The 16,475-nt window shown below is 37.2% G+C and overlaps 1 protein-coding gene across 2 annotated transcripts in view; it reads left to right on the plus strand.

Moving 5' to 3' along the window:
- LOC111864655 (ribosomal protein S6 kinase delta-1) overlaps positions 1-16,068 on the plus strand; it is a 38,101-nt gene extending 22,033 nt beyond the window's left edge. For both annotated transcript variants that reach the window (XM_023852048.2, XM_023852050.2), the window contains 7 exons: positions 599-720; positions 6,195-6,451; positions 7,537-8,548; positions 10,520-10,701; positions 12,195-12,405; positions 13,714-13,809; positions 14,502-16,068. In XM_023852048.2, the coding sequence (XP_023707816.1) occupies positions 599-720; positions 6,195-6,451; positions 7,537-8,548; positions 10,520-10,701; positions 12,195-12,405; positions 13,714-13,809; positions 14,502-14,627 (2,006 nt within the window). In that variant the 3' untranslated portion in view covers positions 14,628-16,068. The remainder of the gene's footprint in view (positions 1-598; positions 721-6,194; positions 6,452-7,536; positions 8,549-10,519; positions 10,702-12,194; positions 12,406-13,713; positions 13,810-14,501) is intronic.
- Positions 16,069-16,475: the final 407 nt, after the last annotated feature.

Genomic DNA, 16,475 nt, shown 5'->3' on the forward strand with positions numbered 1-16,475 from the left:
CAAATAACATAATTACCAATGTCTTGTTCTTTCACAAAGATTGTGATATTCAGCTCTTGATAGACTGACCACATTATTCAATAAAAATCTAGTAGATAGAGCACATTGCAGGCTGTGCTATAGTTTGGGCAGTTAGGCACTGGCTTTTCACTATGGAACCTCAGGTTCAATCCTGGGTGACTTCATGTAGTTCTTTGGTGGGCAAAGTGGCACTGATGCATGTTTTCTACAAGTTCTTCTGGTTTCACCCTGTCAATTACCAATCTACCATTGCTCCTTACTCATATCACTGCTGCCTGAGGTGTGGTAGTGTGTTATGACATCCTCAGTCAATAAGTTTGGGACACCTCTCTGCCGTGCCTCTTGACTGCTTACAGTATAATGAAATTAGTTTGTAGAACACATTGTACCTTCATGAGTTAACTCATCTGAGCTATGGGAAGATGGTAGTGGTGAACATTGCATCTTATCATTAATAACCTGTAGGTTGCATACAGACACTGTTTCTCGCAGTTTTGTAATACCCTACAATTTATCAGCTTCTCATGCATCCATCACATATTCTTGTTTGATAGCAGCTTGGTGCTTCTTCTCCTAGGAGATCCTGATAATAAGCGAAAACAAGTTGTTCGAGAAAAGACAGCCCAGTATCTTCTTCAGGCCGAGAAGATTTATAGTCAGCATTTAGCATCGAAGTCTGCAGAATTATCACTATGGGATGTAAGAATCTAATTATTTACTACAGGAGTACACAAGTTCATTAATTTCTCTAAACATTTTGCCCTGCTTTACCCTTAACAATGTCAGACAATAAAGTTCGCGAACTCACCACTGCGTGTTTGCTGTGGCAGCAGTGGACAGAACCCTCAGTATGGTTTGATGATGTTGGCATATCAGCTTTTCACAGCCGTGTTGTTGATCTGTGGCAGTCTCTGAGTTGCGTCTATTATTGTCTGATTGTGTTCTGGTGTGCTGTTGCGAGAATGTCAGAGCTTTAATTAGAGCAATGAATGAACATTAAATTGTTAAACTTGGCAAGAGTGGAAGTCAAATCAGAGAGATGTTAGTGCAAGTTTATGGTGATAATGGTATGAAGAAAAGAACAGTTAACAAGTGGCTGACACGTTTTTTTGTGGGAAGAGAGATTGTCGCTGGTGAAGAGAGATCAGGGCAGCCAGCAACGAGCAGAACTGAAGAAAACATTGCAAATGTTCATCAGATTTGCATGAAAATCATCAGCTGACTGTCAGGGGCAAAGGAACATCGACAGAGAAACAGTTAGGAAAATCTTAACTGAAGATCTTGACACGAGAAAGGTGTGCAAAAATGGTCCCAAAGGACCTGCTGACATGGCACTGTCTGTGAGGGAGTTTTTAGCAAGTAAACAAATAACTGTGCTGGAACACCCTCCATATTCACCGGATCTAGCCCCCAGTGACTTCTTTCTGTTCCCAAAATTAAGGGAAATATTGGAAGTAAGGCATTTTGATGACATTGATGACATCAGGAGTAATACGGTGGCAGCTCTGAAGGCCATTCCACAAAACGAGTTCCAAAATTGTTTTGAATTGAAGGCCGGACTAGGCACTGGCATTGGTCAAGGATCAATTTTAGGTCCCTTACTTTTTCTTCTCTACATAAATGATCTATCTAAAACCATCAACAATAAATCTAAACCAATTCTATATGCAGATGACACTAGTATAATATTTAAGAACTCTAAATTTGACAACTTTAAAAATGACATAAATATTGTATTTGAAGCCTTAAACAGATGGTTTGAAGCCAATTTACTCTCATTAAATTTTGATAAAACCCATTACATATCATTCACAACTAAAAACAACCACCAAATTGATCTGGACATCAGTTATGCCAACAAATTAATCTGTAAAGTACTTGATACAAAATTCCTTGGAATACATGTAGACAGTACACTGTCTTGGAAAATACATATTGAACAAATTATACCTAAATTAAATGCAGCTTGCTATGCGATGAGATCAATTAAGCCTTTTATGTCACAGGAAACATTGAAGATGGTTTACCATGCCTACTTTCATTCTATTATGAACTATGGATTAATATTTTGGGGGAACTCTTCACATAGTGTAATAATTTTTAAAATACAAAAGAATATAATTAGAATCATTACAGGATGTAGAAGTAGAGATTCATGTAGAGAATTATTTAAGAAATTAAAAATTCTACCTCTTCAATCGCAATACATATTATCGCTTCTCTTATTTGTTGTTTACAACAAAGATAAATTCAAATTAAATTCTGATGTCTATAACATGAATACTAGACAAAAATATAACTTCCACCTACCCTCATCAACTTTATCAGTATATCAAAAAGGAGTCTACTTTACTGGCATAAAAGTGTTCAACAATCTGCCACAAAGTATTAAAAACTTGGGCAATGATACTAAAAAGTTTAAATCAGAGTTAAAGAATTATCTACATGCTCATTCCTTCTACTCTTTAGATGAATACTTCAATGTAAATAGAGAATGATGTAAAATTAAGTTATATTAATTTTTAAGCTAAAATTGCCTGTACTTATGTATGTAACCTTTTGACTTGTTCTGTATCCAAAGGTACTAACCTGCTTAGGATTTATAGAATGTAAATAAATTCAGTTCAATTCAATAGCTTCTCAAGGGGAGTACAGTGATGATCAGCAGTGAGGTATGTAGCACTTTTACCGTGATGAGTTCCTGAACTTTATTGTCAGACCACATCCTGCTAGGAGCCTTTTTGAGATATAGCTACAGCATTTTAATCTGAAGTTTTTGTTTGCAAATGACGATTTGCCAATAAATGTTTTAAAGAAATTCTGAAGTGAAATTATGATGCCCACTTTCCCTCATGTGATTCATTCTATGTGGTAAGGCCAGCAGCCGCAGCTATAAATTAATATTTCTCCAACATGACCAATTCTGTATGTAAGTTCAATTAGTGTATATTTCTGATGCTATATATATATATAGCAGATATAACCTAAAAGCCTCACATCATTGTCATATCTGTAATTGTCAGTGATTATAAAGCATATCAGGTAATTTCTGGCATATTTATGAAGGATTTCAATGAGAAAATATCACATGCCTGAGTCCAGTGTTTCATTGTTGTTACCATCCAACAGAAAACTAAATAGAGATCACATTTTTTGAGAAACAGTGGACCTTCATTAAATTATTCGTTGTTAAGGCTATTAACCTTTATTGTCTGTGTGTCACACTACTCTTCTTATGAATGCATGGGCACACCAGGCCCCGACAGGCATAGCGTCACACTGTTATCCTGAAATTAAAATCTGACCGCCAGCATCATATTAGCAGGAGATATAAATCACCTATTCCTGGACACCACAGATTAATTACTGCACAAATCAGTCCTAATTGTGGTGATCAGCAATTACTATGTCAGTGGTTAATCATATGTTATTGTTCCTCTTTGGATCAAGTTACCGGTTTTTTAAATTCTTCAAGGAATGCATCCTGTTGTGTTATTCTATAAAATTTCTTTCTTTGTTCCTGTTGGAACACAACAGCTATCAAGAAGTCTCTCACACTTCACCATGCTATGATGAATATATTGGTCTTATAGTTTCACTTTGCCCTACATGTTTCGACTCCTAGAGTCATCATCAGGCAGTACAATTTAATGGACATTTATTTAAATAGTTACTGTAGGATTCTGACGATGGTGTATAACACACAGAGATATTGGGTTTTTGTTCTTTAGCCATAGTCCTGTTTCTTTTTTAAACTATTGAATTGCTCGTATATGGTCTCATACAATTTAAATACTTATTACTAAACGTATCTGGTTTCCTATGCAGCTAGTATGTTCATACGTGTATCTGAATTAGTTTAAGTCATATATAAAATATGTATTAAAATTGGAGTGAAAGTCTTACACTTATAAATGCTTAGAAACAGACTTGTGTGTGTAATATATAACAAAATATAAGTATCATAGAATATATTATGTCATTATATTATATTATGATGTTTAAACAGTGAATTAAATTTTTTTAAAAATTGTTTCCCTTTATACTGATATTTTTCATGTACTGTTTTCTGTTGTTCTAGTTGATAGTTATTAAATAAAGTAGCGTTATATATATATATATAATTCTGGTTGCTAGCTATTATCTTAATTGTAGTGTTATGCAGTTTCTTCAGTTCTTGTGGAGCTTCGATGTTCGATTGTGGTTGGGCGTGCTTTATTCCTACTCTTGTTTTGTTTTCATAGTGAGGCAGCTGCACTGCTCGGAAGTCAGTTGTTGCTGTATTCTATAGCATTTGTTCTATGTTTAAGGTTTATCCACCTTTCGCATTTCGGTATCTGGTTGATTGTTTAAATTCTATTTATTACTTCACAGCTGCTGTGTTGGTTTACTTTCCACAAGGAACAAAATATATTAACAAAAGTTACATATTTTTTTAAAACGTGGTAGCTCAGTCAGTATAGTGACTGCTTAAGAGTCTGATGATCAGGGTTCAGTTCCTAGCAGGCAGAGATTTTTTCTTTGCCTCAACAACCATACCATATGTGGGGTCTTTCAGCCTGCTATCAAAAGGATAACGGGGGCTCTTTCCCCAGGGGTAAAGCAGATGGGACATGAAACTGAGCACTCCTCTCCATATAGTGTCAAGTTTCAGAATGTACAGGTGTCCAGATGAAAGGTATCCAAAATAAAATAATTATATGTCAGAATACACTATTACAAAGGGAAACTATCAAAGTTCTTTCTGAGTGTATAACCTTTTCAGTAAATTTCAGTGTGGGCTACCTTGGTGGCACGAGAAATATCCAAAGGATATTTGACCTCATTCCACGTTGCTTGAAGCATGTTTGGTGTTATTGTAGCCACGGCATCCCTTATGCGCGCTTTCAGGTATTGAAGGTTGTTGATCTTACCTTAACCTGGTAGACAATTTTCTGCACATAAATCCACAAGAAAAATTCCATTGGGGTTAAATCTGGTGACCTAGGAGGTCAATTGATTGGTCCACCTCTGCTGATCCATCTCCCAGCCATCTCTGTGTCCAGGTGATTCCTAACATGGTGGCAGAAATGTGCTGGCACCCCATCTTGTTTGAGGATAGTTTGAGGTGGCAATTGGAGCAGTGCATACAGCTACAGCAGGTCCAAGTACAAATGTCCAGTCATATTTTTATCCGAAAAGAAAAATGGTCAATCAACATGTCCCAGCATCAAATGCTTTTTCGTGTAGGAGGTTGACATCCATATTGCATTCTAAAACGATGCTAGACAGCAATAAGAGATTGCAATTCAGCTAACCACAACACGCATTGAACCTGCTCCTGTGGTGTCGACATGATTACTGAGCTCACTGAAGGTCACAAGCTGGCTTATGCATGTAAGCTGGGCATGAAAAAACTTTTAGAGTTATCCTTTCCACTGACATAAACCGGATACATGAGATATAAATGTTTTATTATGAATACCTTTCAACTGGACACTCTGTATGAAACGGTATGTCTATTCCCCCTAATGCCTTTATGCTGTGGTGGCTAATTAAGCACTGGACAGTTTTGTTGTGCAACTGGTGCCAGTGTGCTTCCACTTGAAAGTTTACAAGACCACCATGTTGATATTATTGATGTCAGTAAATTAAGAAGAATAAAGATGAGTTACCACTATAGGCATAATTTTCATACATAGTTTCATCAAAATCTATAAATTGGTTTGTAAGATCTCAGGGAAAAACATGCACACAAACATGTTTGGGACCCAGCGCTTTATAATTTCTTTGCTAGTTCTCAGTTGCTGTTTGAATACTAGTCACTACTTACAGTTTCTACACAAATACTAGGGCATAACTTGACGTCTGGCAACTACGTTGGAACTCCTATTTAATTCTTGTCAGTTTAACATTCTTTCTCATTAGCTTTTAGTTAAGAGATCCCAAGGTAATAATCTAAGTGTTAAAAGTACCTGCATTTAAGATTTTCCTCAGTTTAATGTTCATATCTGCTGCTCTTGAAAGTGGCCTTAAATGGTGGTTTCACTGTATTTATGCTTGGCTGTAATTTGAGCCCAGTCACCATTTTGGTCACAACAGCTTGTGAAACATTTATGTGATTTTGTCCTGTCTTGTTATTCTGTGTTCAAATTAAATAGAAAGTTGCTGAATCTGACCATTGTTATTTACAGCCCAAGTCTAGTATGCAGTTGCAGCGCCCCCTATCAGAGCTTCAGTATTACAAAGTCCTTGGTGTTATTAACACTGTCATGTTGGTGCTGAATACACTAGATGATCGTTGCTACATTATGAAGGTGTTACACAAATCTCCTTGTCCTGTAAGTGACCTGAAATGCCCCATTGTGCCACAAGATGTTCCTTACATGGTGAAACTACATGGATACTTTGAAACTGAGTCAGCAGTATTTCTTCTTCTCCAGCATGCAAGGTATGAAAATCGCTTAACGCATTGTTATCTGAGGTGGTGCTTAACAAACCAACACGTTAGTATTTATTATAACTTCATGCTGATGATGCCAGAACTCACCATTTACAAGGGTAAATATTTATCTTTAATACTTTATATGAATGCTCCTTATGTTTGCGTTATTCCTATAAAAATCATCAGGAAAACAAACTGTCCTGATTCGGGTATTTGTGGATTTTCTTAGTTCCTGCCATCAAATATTAGTATTTTAAATTAGGCTACAGATAGTTTCTGCTCCGTCCTTCCTAGTTCACTATTCGTGATCCTGTCATTTGCCATTCAGTTTTATGTAATCAGTGCAGTTGATAAGGCATCATTAAATAAATAAACTGTTTTTATACTGTGTATTCATAATGTGTATATTTACCGTCTTTTAGTGCAATTTCACTTGTCACTTCACACTACATGTTTCGGCATCATTCTGCCATCGTCAGGTGTATCAATCACGTTAAACCATTGCACTGCCTGCCATCAAGTGTCCATTTATAAAATGATAAAAAATGTGTTTGTTGTTGTTCAATAATAAAATTTATATATTAAAACTTTTTAAGATCTATCATCTTACATGTCGTATATCAAACTCATGTGTATTCATTGTATATTTTCCCCGTTTTTGTTGTATGCTTAAAGACTGGCTAGATATATGGAGAAACCGTATAATTGAAGAACAATATTACGTTAATTCTTAGGTTATTAAATTACATTGTATAACTGAAGAGGTTGCATGATATCAGATTATCACAAGTAATTAGAATGGCAGATTTCAGAAGGAAGAGATTGTGGCCTGTTTCAAGGTCCTGTTCTGCTTTCACCTGGAAAAACAAAAATTGTGGGAAAACTCAGTCAGGATTTGTGGAAATCCACCTGTGATTTGAACTGGTTTTCTACCAGAAACAAATGTAGACCTTACCTACACATTAATCTGGTCAGCAGATATTAGATATAAAAGATTTTTTTAAAAATGTACATTTCTGCTGGAGTTATAGAGGTGACTCTTAAATGTTGATCATAAACTTGCATGTCAAATTTGTATGTTCTGTTTTCAGTGGTGGCAAATTATGGGATCATGTGGATTCATATTTCCAGTCTCTTCCACCAACACCAGTACATGAACTAAGTATGGGTAATGTTTATCTGGGAAAGAAATTAATACAGGATGGAGTTAGTGAAGCAAAAACCAAGTGTGAAGGGCTTGCTGAGAGAGGTACAACCCCAGTAGATTATCCTGAAGGCATTCCAGTGTTTGATGATGCGGATTCTGTGTCCAGCCAAGACCACAGTTACGTAGAATTACTCCGTGACTATGCTTCAACAGCAACAAGGAAACTATTTCAGTGTGGTAAAGAATTATATAATAATAGTCAGAATAGTGCAAGCAATCAGGAATCATCTATTCAGAACAGCAAACTTGGTGATAAAGTACCAAACAAATATGACTATAATATTCAGGGAGTTGGTAAAAAATTGGAAAATAATGCTCTTTCATCAAAATTCCAGGAAGAGGATGATAATGTAAGTCAGTTGTCAGACACTTTTCAAACATACCCTCAGGAGCATGTAAATAACGCTATCAGCAACCCAGTACCTGATCTTTTACCACAAGAATCTAGATTTCTTTTATCATGGAAGAATCTTGAAAGTTTGGATACAACAGACTTGGTTGAAAATGCCCAAAAGCTCCTTGCCTCTGTAAATAAGACACTTCTTAATAGTGAAACGGTTGTAAGTCGAATGAAGAACGATAAAGTTAACAATATGGCTGAGGAACAAGTTGTGGCAGTAGGGACTGACAGATGCAAGAGTAATACAGACAGTGTTTTGAATGCATTTGTTACTGGTAGTGGTGCAAGTGTAGTAACACTAACAGGAGAAAATGCTGCAGCGAAGCTATCGGGCACAAATAAATCTAGTGACACGAAATCTGTAATGCGCTGCAAGTCTGAAGATGTGCCTTCAGCAGCCAGTACAAGAAGAAAGGAAAGAAAATTATCTGCAGGAAGAAGACGTTCAGTTACAGCGCATTCTAGAACATCATTAGAACGCCGTTATAGTAGTGATGTGAGTAGCTATTACCTTAACCTTTTTAAGACTAATAGTTGATACATAAACATGGAAATATTCTATTTTTCCATGATTAAACCTTATGTTATTCATTGACACTAACGAGCGAGTTGGCATATATGGTAATGTTTTTGACTTATATTCAGCAGATCTCCACCTGTGATGCTTCTTTTTTCTGTCTCTCACCTAATTTGGGTATGGGCTAGTAATCTTTCTATCACCAGCATATCCTCTTTAAATACCTATAATTTCCCATGAATATTTTGGGCCCATTCCTTTCACTTTGTGTCTGACCATCTCTGCTTCCTCATCTATCCACAACTCCATACAGGTAATACAGTTTTTAACACCGATTGACCCCCACCACCACCACCACCACCACCACCACCGCTGCAGGCAGACCTATCTCTTCTGAAGACTGTAAAGTCAGCTCTGAAGATCTCGGTACTGTTAATATCTTCTGTTAGCCATGATTTCATGCCTATAACAACATTAGGATTGTGTGTGTCCACTAAATTCCAGAATTCTACAGCTTTGTTGTAAATATTCCTACAGTTAACTTGCAGCGCAGCTAGTGAGTTACCTTTACTCCAATATGCAGGTTCCGCTGATACAGATTGAACCCGTCCTAGCTACAATTTCCCCACTCACCAACTTACTCTCACCTAATCGCCATTCTTCATGTAAAGTCATATGTTCTATGGGTGAATTCAGCATGCAGTATGTACGACTGTTACAGCTTGAACCCCTGTCCTAGCTTCAGTTTCCCCACTCACCAACTTACTCTTCGTTAACCCACATTCTTCATGTAAAATCATCTGTTCATCGATTGGTGAATGCCATGATTTCCTGGTTGTCCTAGTTCTGCGAATTCCTTCCACCAGTTACTTCTTCCTCCCTTTTGGCCCACCACTATCCAGTCCACTAATTCTAGCGTACAGTTGTCAAAATCAACACCTCCCTCTTCCATTCAGATGTAGACCATCTCTACCAAAATCCCTCTCCTCTATCCAGCTATTCGGGTCTACGAAGGTAATTCCTAAGGTGTTTGCTATCCAGTCAAATCTATCATTGAGAGCTCCAATACGCTGCCATGACACATCTCTATGTCATAACACCCTGATCAGGACAATTCTGCAGTTCAGACATTTACGTTTTGCCGTACCCACCAGAACATACACCTTTCCCATTACAAAATCAAGATTTCTTGTTGCTCTCAAGTCATTCATACCTACAGTTTCTGGATTTCCTAGATCTCTCTTTTCTATCACTCTTTGTATAGCTGCTCAGCTCTAATCCCCGAGAAACACTCAACCATCATATCTGTATGTTCTGCTCCAGCATTGCTCAACACTGAGTCACCTATCACCAGGCACTTAGCACCTCTCTGTTTTGCCACTGTATCCCTCTTCCCACCTCCTGCTAGTTGTAACTTTTCTTCCAGCTCCTTGTTTCTAGCCTTGAGCTCATCATTTTGATGCAGCACGTTTTGGAGTTTGTTATGCAACATCCGAATCCTTTCAGTCCAGCACTTATCCTGAAATGGTTCATCTTTGCAAAGGGCTGAATGTTATAAATAGTGTGGCTTGCATCTGATGTAGTGCAATCTGTGAAAAAAGAACTTTTGGAAAAAAAGTAACAAATATTTCAGGATAGGGAATAGTATAAAATAGAGTAGAATGGAATAGAACAGAATAGAATTGATTACATTCCATTGATCTTCATAGGCACAAGTGAAGAATTTGTTAAAGTTTTCTGTACTCTTTGCTAGTATCTGGCCATTATTTACAATTTATGTGATATATTTGGCTACACTTCAAACCCAGACCTGTTCATTTAGTCATGCCATTTAGTTTATTTTCAGATGGGCCCTGTGGGATTGTTATGCCTTACAAGTTAAATGGTAGGACATTAGTTAACCAGATATTAAAATCTGTATTGACCTTATTCTTCCCTTGTGTTTTACAGGATATATTTGAAGGTCATGGTAGAGGTTTATCTGGTAGTCTGGATCGGACACAACAGATTTCACGCCTACATTCAATGATAGGCCACCCTAAACTGCGTCTACCTGAAGCCAATGTCCGTATGTGGGCTGCTGAATTAGTTGTTGTTCTTGATGCTTTGCACCAGTGGGGAATCATCTGCAGGTATTGCTAATTGTTACAACAAAGGGGAGGAGGGAAACCACACTGAAATTATGCGTGACGTACCGTTGCATGCCGTTTTACTAAATAAGTAAGAAGTTCTAGGAAGTGCACCTACTTTCCCATCAATGCTTCCATCTGTATACAGAGGGTAGTGGAAATTATAGATTAATAATTACAGAAATTTTTGTGTGTAATTTTGCTAGAATAGATTCACAAAACTTTACAGATGGTACAGTGTTTCTTATCTTTAATAGTTTCACAGAAGAATTTCTTTCGCATTTGTTATTAAATTTATACGTGTTTAAGGTCAATCCCAGGCGGTCACGGTAGCTGAGCGGTCTAAGGCATGTACTGTCTTCCCTCGCTTGGAAACCGGGATTGTGGGTTCGAATCCCACTCGAGGCATGGATGTTTAGTTTGTGTGTGTGGGTTTTCTGTGTTTGTGTACAGGTAGAGGCCTTGCGACGAGCTGATCACCCGCCCAAGGAGTCCTACCGAATGTGTAAGATCTAGAAAAACCGAAGTGAATGGAGAAGTTTATGGAGGTAGGCCTAGGCCCACTGGGGCTGTAGTGCCAAGGGGGGGGGGAAGTCAATCTCATACTAATTTTATATCCCTAATTATCATTAATTATTATCACATGGAAAGGTAACTATATACTACATTTTTCATTGATACCAGATTGTCATTTTACCAATAAATGATCTTAATGAAAGTTGTTTGAAGGTCTTTTCAACACACAGAATTTGATAGCCTAACATTAAGTGATTCTAGTGTTATTTTTTCCTCAGGAGAATTTGAAGTCACCATATTTGTGTTACTGACAATAGGAAATTGAAAAGTATAAATATGGGGTTTCACCCAGTGGAATGGTATCTGTAACAAATTCCATGAAAATTCATTTGATGATTGAAAAGTTATTAGTAGCTGGACAGATACTCGTAGACATAATATTAAATTAAAATGTAAGTATTAGGGTCTCTTAAAATATAAAGTTCTTTATGAGATAATGTTAATAAAAGTATGATTGGAAGCACAAATCCAAATTATGTAAGCCTGTGTTATCTTATGTAAAATAAGGAAGTAAGCTAAGATTGTGGGGCATTTCTGTGTTCATCTCATGCAAACAGAAGATGCCACTACAAACATGACAGTTATATATTGTATGGTCAGGTGTACTAGTGATCTGCTGTAACACTTTCTAATTGGCCTACAGCAGCAGTTTCAAGCTTTCTGTTACAGTTTGTTTGAACTTGGTGGCCCCAGTGGTAAGTCGATAATGATGATGACAGGCAGAGGTGACCAAAGTTTGGCATGGGCTCTACTGTCTTATTCATAAACTTAAAAGTTGTTCCATATTCTTACTCCCTTTGCAGGCTGTGTAAGGAGGGCTAGTGTGATAGTCGTGTGCTTGATAGTAATGTAGGAGAAGCTTTACATGGTGCGTGCTGTCTCTTGCAATGTGCTGCTGAACTGTGGACTGTGGTTTTCAGGGACCTGCAACCTGACAATGTATTGCTAGGTGAGAAAGGACATGTACTCCTCACATACATGTGTCGGTGGGCCGATGTGGACTCTCAAGTTAGTGCTGAAGCCATTGAAAGGCTTTATGCTGCTCCTGAGGTAAATGGGATTTTTCAGCTTACCCCAGCAGCTGACTGGTGGAGCTTTGGTGCCATCATTTTTGAATTGCTAACTAGCAAGGTTTGTAAATATAAATACAGTAGACAAATAGGAATAGACATTTCAGTAGAAAAATGAATGGAAGCTCTGTTCTCTTCACTTGTAGCATAACTAATAAATCTGTTCAGGTGATCAGCTGTGTAAAAATGGACGTAGTCTCTAACATTTTTGGGACTTCTCTGTCTTCTTCAGCTGGAGTTGATGACATGCTGAGTGACACAGCTACTTGTTGTATTTATAGCACAGAATATTCTCATGGTTGAAGGAACGGTGGGTGGTTTAGGCAGTTAGTGGTTTCCTGAGCCCTCACTGATCCACACTGGAGCAGCTGGGATCATACTCTCTGATGTATATACAGTGTGCAATTGTGTCACACATCACATCTCCAAAATGTTGGATACTAACTGCATCTTCACATGATTGAATTCCCAAGAGTTACTGCAAACAGTTGTTATGAAAGCTTCAAATCTTATCAGATATATTCAGTTTGCATATTTGCACTTTAACTGAACACTTCATGGGACACTACAGTTTTGTTCCCTTTTTCTTTTGCTGCAAGATTTAGTTCCTCATACCTGACTCTGTTTTTCTTCAGGTGCTTCGATCTGTAGAGTTTGGCTAGTAAGAACAGTAGTCTAATGGTTATCCATCCTATTTTTTACTAACGTATCCGTCAGTAATACAACTTTAAAAAGACATTAGGAATATGTTGTTCACTAAAATTGCATTTTAATACTATGACAGTTCAAATCAATAAAATGCCCGTACGCCTTTACGTAGTACATAAATTTACACGTTAAATAGAATGTTTACACTCCTCAAGTTGTCTTGGTTATACATATATTTCTTACTAATTTATATTCACAACATGTTTCGGCCTCAGTGGCCATCATCAGGTGAATTCTATCCTCGAGCGAGACCACTGCACTGTATTTGTTTCCCGTGCTTCTCTCATGTACGTCGTTATTCACTTCATGCTTGTTGTTACTTTCATTTTATCCAGCTATTTTGCGGCTGTTATCAAGATGACAAACTGTTCAAAAAATCATCAGTAAATATGAAATTTACGCTTGATGTGCGCATTTTGTCTGGTGTTCTGCATGGTTTTGAGATGCATAATGGTGTTGGCATCAGTTTGTTTAAATGGTCGTAGCAAAGTGTTAAGTGTTTTTAATGTCACTTCTGCCTCAGAAGTTTTGTGGCTATTGGTTTTGTGTCATTGATGGCAAGGAACTAAAAAGTACAAAGGTGGATCACATGTCTGCCTTCTCATAAATGAAAGAGAATATTCCAAAAATGTTATTTTTAATAAAATATATAATATTTCAGTCTTTGTTATCATGTCATCCTGGTGGTATCCACAGCCACACAATCCTCAACATTCCAGAATACATATCAGAAGAAGCCAAATCTTTTCTCAAAGAGGTAAGCTACTTTCATTGCAGTTCACACGATTAGACCTGGACGACCAGCTTCCCCCCTCCAGATTGCTTTTATACATGTATGCATGTACAATTGACTCTGAATTATCTAACTGCTAATGACTTAGTGAGATCTCAGAAGTTAGTGGTACAGTGCCAAAATGTTTGATTTGCATTCAGAAAGTACTCAGTTTAAATCCAGGATTTTTTGGCTGGTTTTAACTGATTTTTTCTTGGTTTCTGCAGGTAAGTACTGTAATAATATCTCAAAATGGGATATGACCCCTATCTCTCAAGTACTCTTGATTCATAAATTACTGTCTTCACATCATGTCATGTAACCTGAGCAACAGATGCAACACTCTGAAGTAACAAAACTCTGAAACTATCTCACTAAATGAACTGTCCAGCAGAAGGTTCAGCACTGCTAATTCCAAAGCTTGTCATTGGCCATGTTGCTAAGCTACAGTAGTTACATCCATTTATAACCTTCAGCTTAGTAAGATGACATAATGTTTCACATAATTTTGGTCAGAGTGACAGTATTTTTTCACATAAACCCAGAGATTTAGTGACAGATGGGATGTGACATGGTATTTATGGAAAGTTGAGTGCTGTCTTTGAGACTCTGGGTGCTTGTACTTATATCTTTTCAGCCTGAGATTGTATTCTGACATTGTGGACTTCATATTTCAGCTGCTGAGGCATGACCCTCAGGAAAGACTTGGTTCTGGAGTGAATGGTGTGCAAGAACTGAAATCTCACCCATTCTTCAGTGGAGTAGACTGGCATATGGTGCTTTCTGCCAGTTCCTCTACGTAATGATGTAGTGGCATCAAGAGCTGTTCCTAGTCACTTTAAGGAAAACAGAATTTTTTGGCAAGAGAACTAACCTCTAAACTAATTCATATTTCTGATAATCATTGTTCAGTAACGCTTAATATTACAGTTGTGTCTCCATTTGTGTGGTAGATACATCCCTGAAAATCACATAAATGAAAAAAAAAACAGTTTCCTGTAAGAAATAAAGGAAGAAGGGGAGGAAGTTTATACATGGTCCAAGCCTACCCAAGGGATTGAACTCCTGGATGATAAACAGTTATACTATATTTATTTATGTAAAATGTTTGTATAGATATATGTAATATATTATGTTAGCATTTTGAGAGGTATAAGCAAATGTGTTATAATACCAGTGTAATTTAATTTATTTTATTCCTATGGTGGAAGGGGAGATTGAGGAGTAGAGTTAGTCATAGGAGGAGGAAGAGGAAGCAGTGGTGTATCAAGGCTGTGGTTCATCTGTATCCTGAACTGAGGAAGATGAAGTGGGCCTGGCTGGCCCGAAGAAGATGGAATGAGGCTTTGATGATTCTGATGATGTAGAGGATAGTGGTTCTTCATTTTCTTTCCTGTCCTTTTTGTTACTGAAATTTGCTTTATGCTTTTCATTTTTTTTATGTAGTAGCAGATAATAGGAATTGATTGCCCTCTTCACTTTCCTGATGATTTTTTCACTGTGTCCTGCAAGAGTTTGTCATGCTCAAATGTTTCCAGTCAAATTTCAGTGTGGTGAATTCCTATTTGGAGAATTTTCTTCATCAGCTCCCATTTTATTTTAGTATGTTTTGTCACTGGTTTGCTCTATAAAATATGTGGTGGTATCTTGTCCCAAAATGGACTGGTTGCATGAACAATAAACATCCATATTCCTCCACTGTTTTCCACCATTTATCAGGAAAATAGGCTGCTTTTTTTGGTTACAATGTGAACTTGCAGTTGTGAAAATGTTGACATTCCTTCAGTTTAAATCCGTTAAATCCCTTCTTTAGTTCTGCTTTCATCTTCCTATCTTCATAAATCCATTTGGTGTTTTGGCAGACTCTGAAGTATCTGGCTGTCTCATGACATTCCAATTTTCACTGATCCATGTTGTTGGCATCATTTCCATCACAGTCTTAATGGAGAGTGAGTGATATGACTTACTTTCATCCAACTTGTTTTAAACAGTTTTTAAAATCCTGACTTGTGGTTGCAGATGGCTCTGAGTGTTGTCTCTGTTAAACCTGTTGCTTGGACGATGTTCTTGGTTTTTTTCTAATTTCACATAAAGACACAGGTAAGCCTTTGCAGCAGTGACTGATGTGTGAGGCTTTGGAAGTGTTGGAAGTGGACTGAGAAGCCCATATCTAGCTGCCTTGTTTGCTATGATAGGTTGTGAAAAGGGAAAGCTATTTATTAAATTAAATTTAAACTTCAAGTGAGATATGGAGGAAGGAGGTGGCTCACTAGCTAAAATAAATTATAGTGTAAAGATTTTGCTTTAATGTGTCAAGTATTACACAATTATGTCAATATTGTAATTAATACCAGAAAAATAAAGAACACATACTTACTGAATAAAGTGTAGTTTAATATGTAGACTTGAGACAATGAGGTAGATCACAAATGGTATGAGACCAGCAGATCATGCCCAACTTTTCTCTTGCCCAAGTGATGCTGTAAGTTTGTTGTTGTACCATGTTTGTTAGATAATACAAAACATAGATTTTCTGAGTTTCTGTCTAAGAATCATTACCACAGCGATCCAAATTTTGTTGGCACATGTCCATGTGTGTTTGTTTATGCAACATTGTAAGTTGTTTTTGGGTCCCATCTTGCACAGACTTA

The sequence above is a fragment of the Cryptotermes secundus genome, unplaced genomic scaffold (assembly GCF_002891405.2).
Source record: "Cryptotermes secundus unplaced genomic scaffold, Csec_1.0 scaffold186, whole genome shotgun sequence".
NCBI classification, from domain to species: Eukaryota; Metazoa; Arthropoda; class Insecta; order Blattodea; family Kalotermitidae; genus Cryptotermes; species Cryptotermes secundus.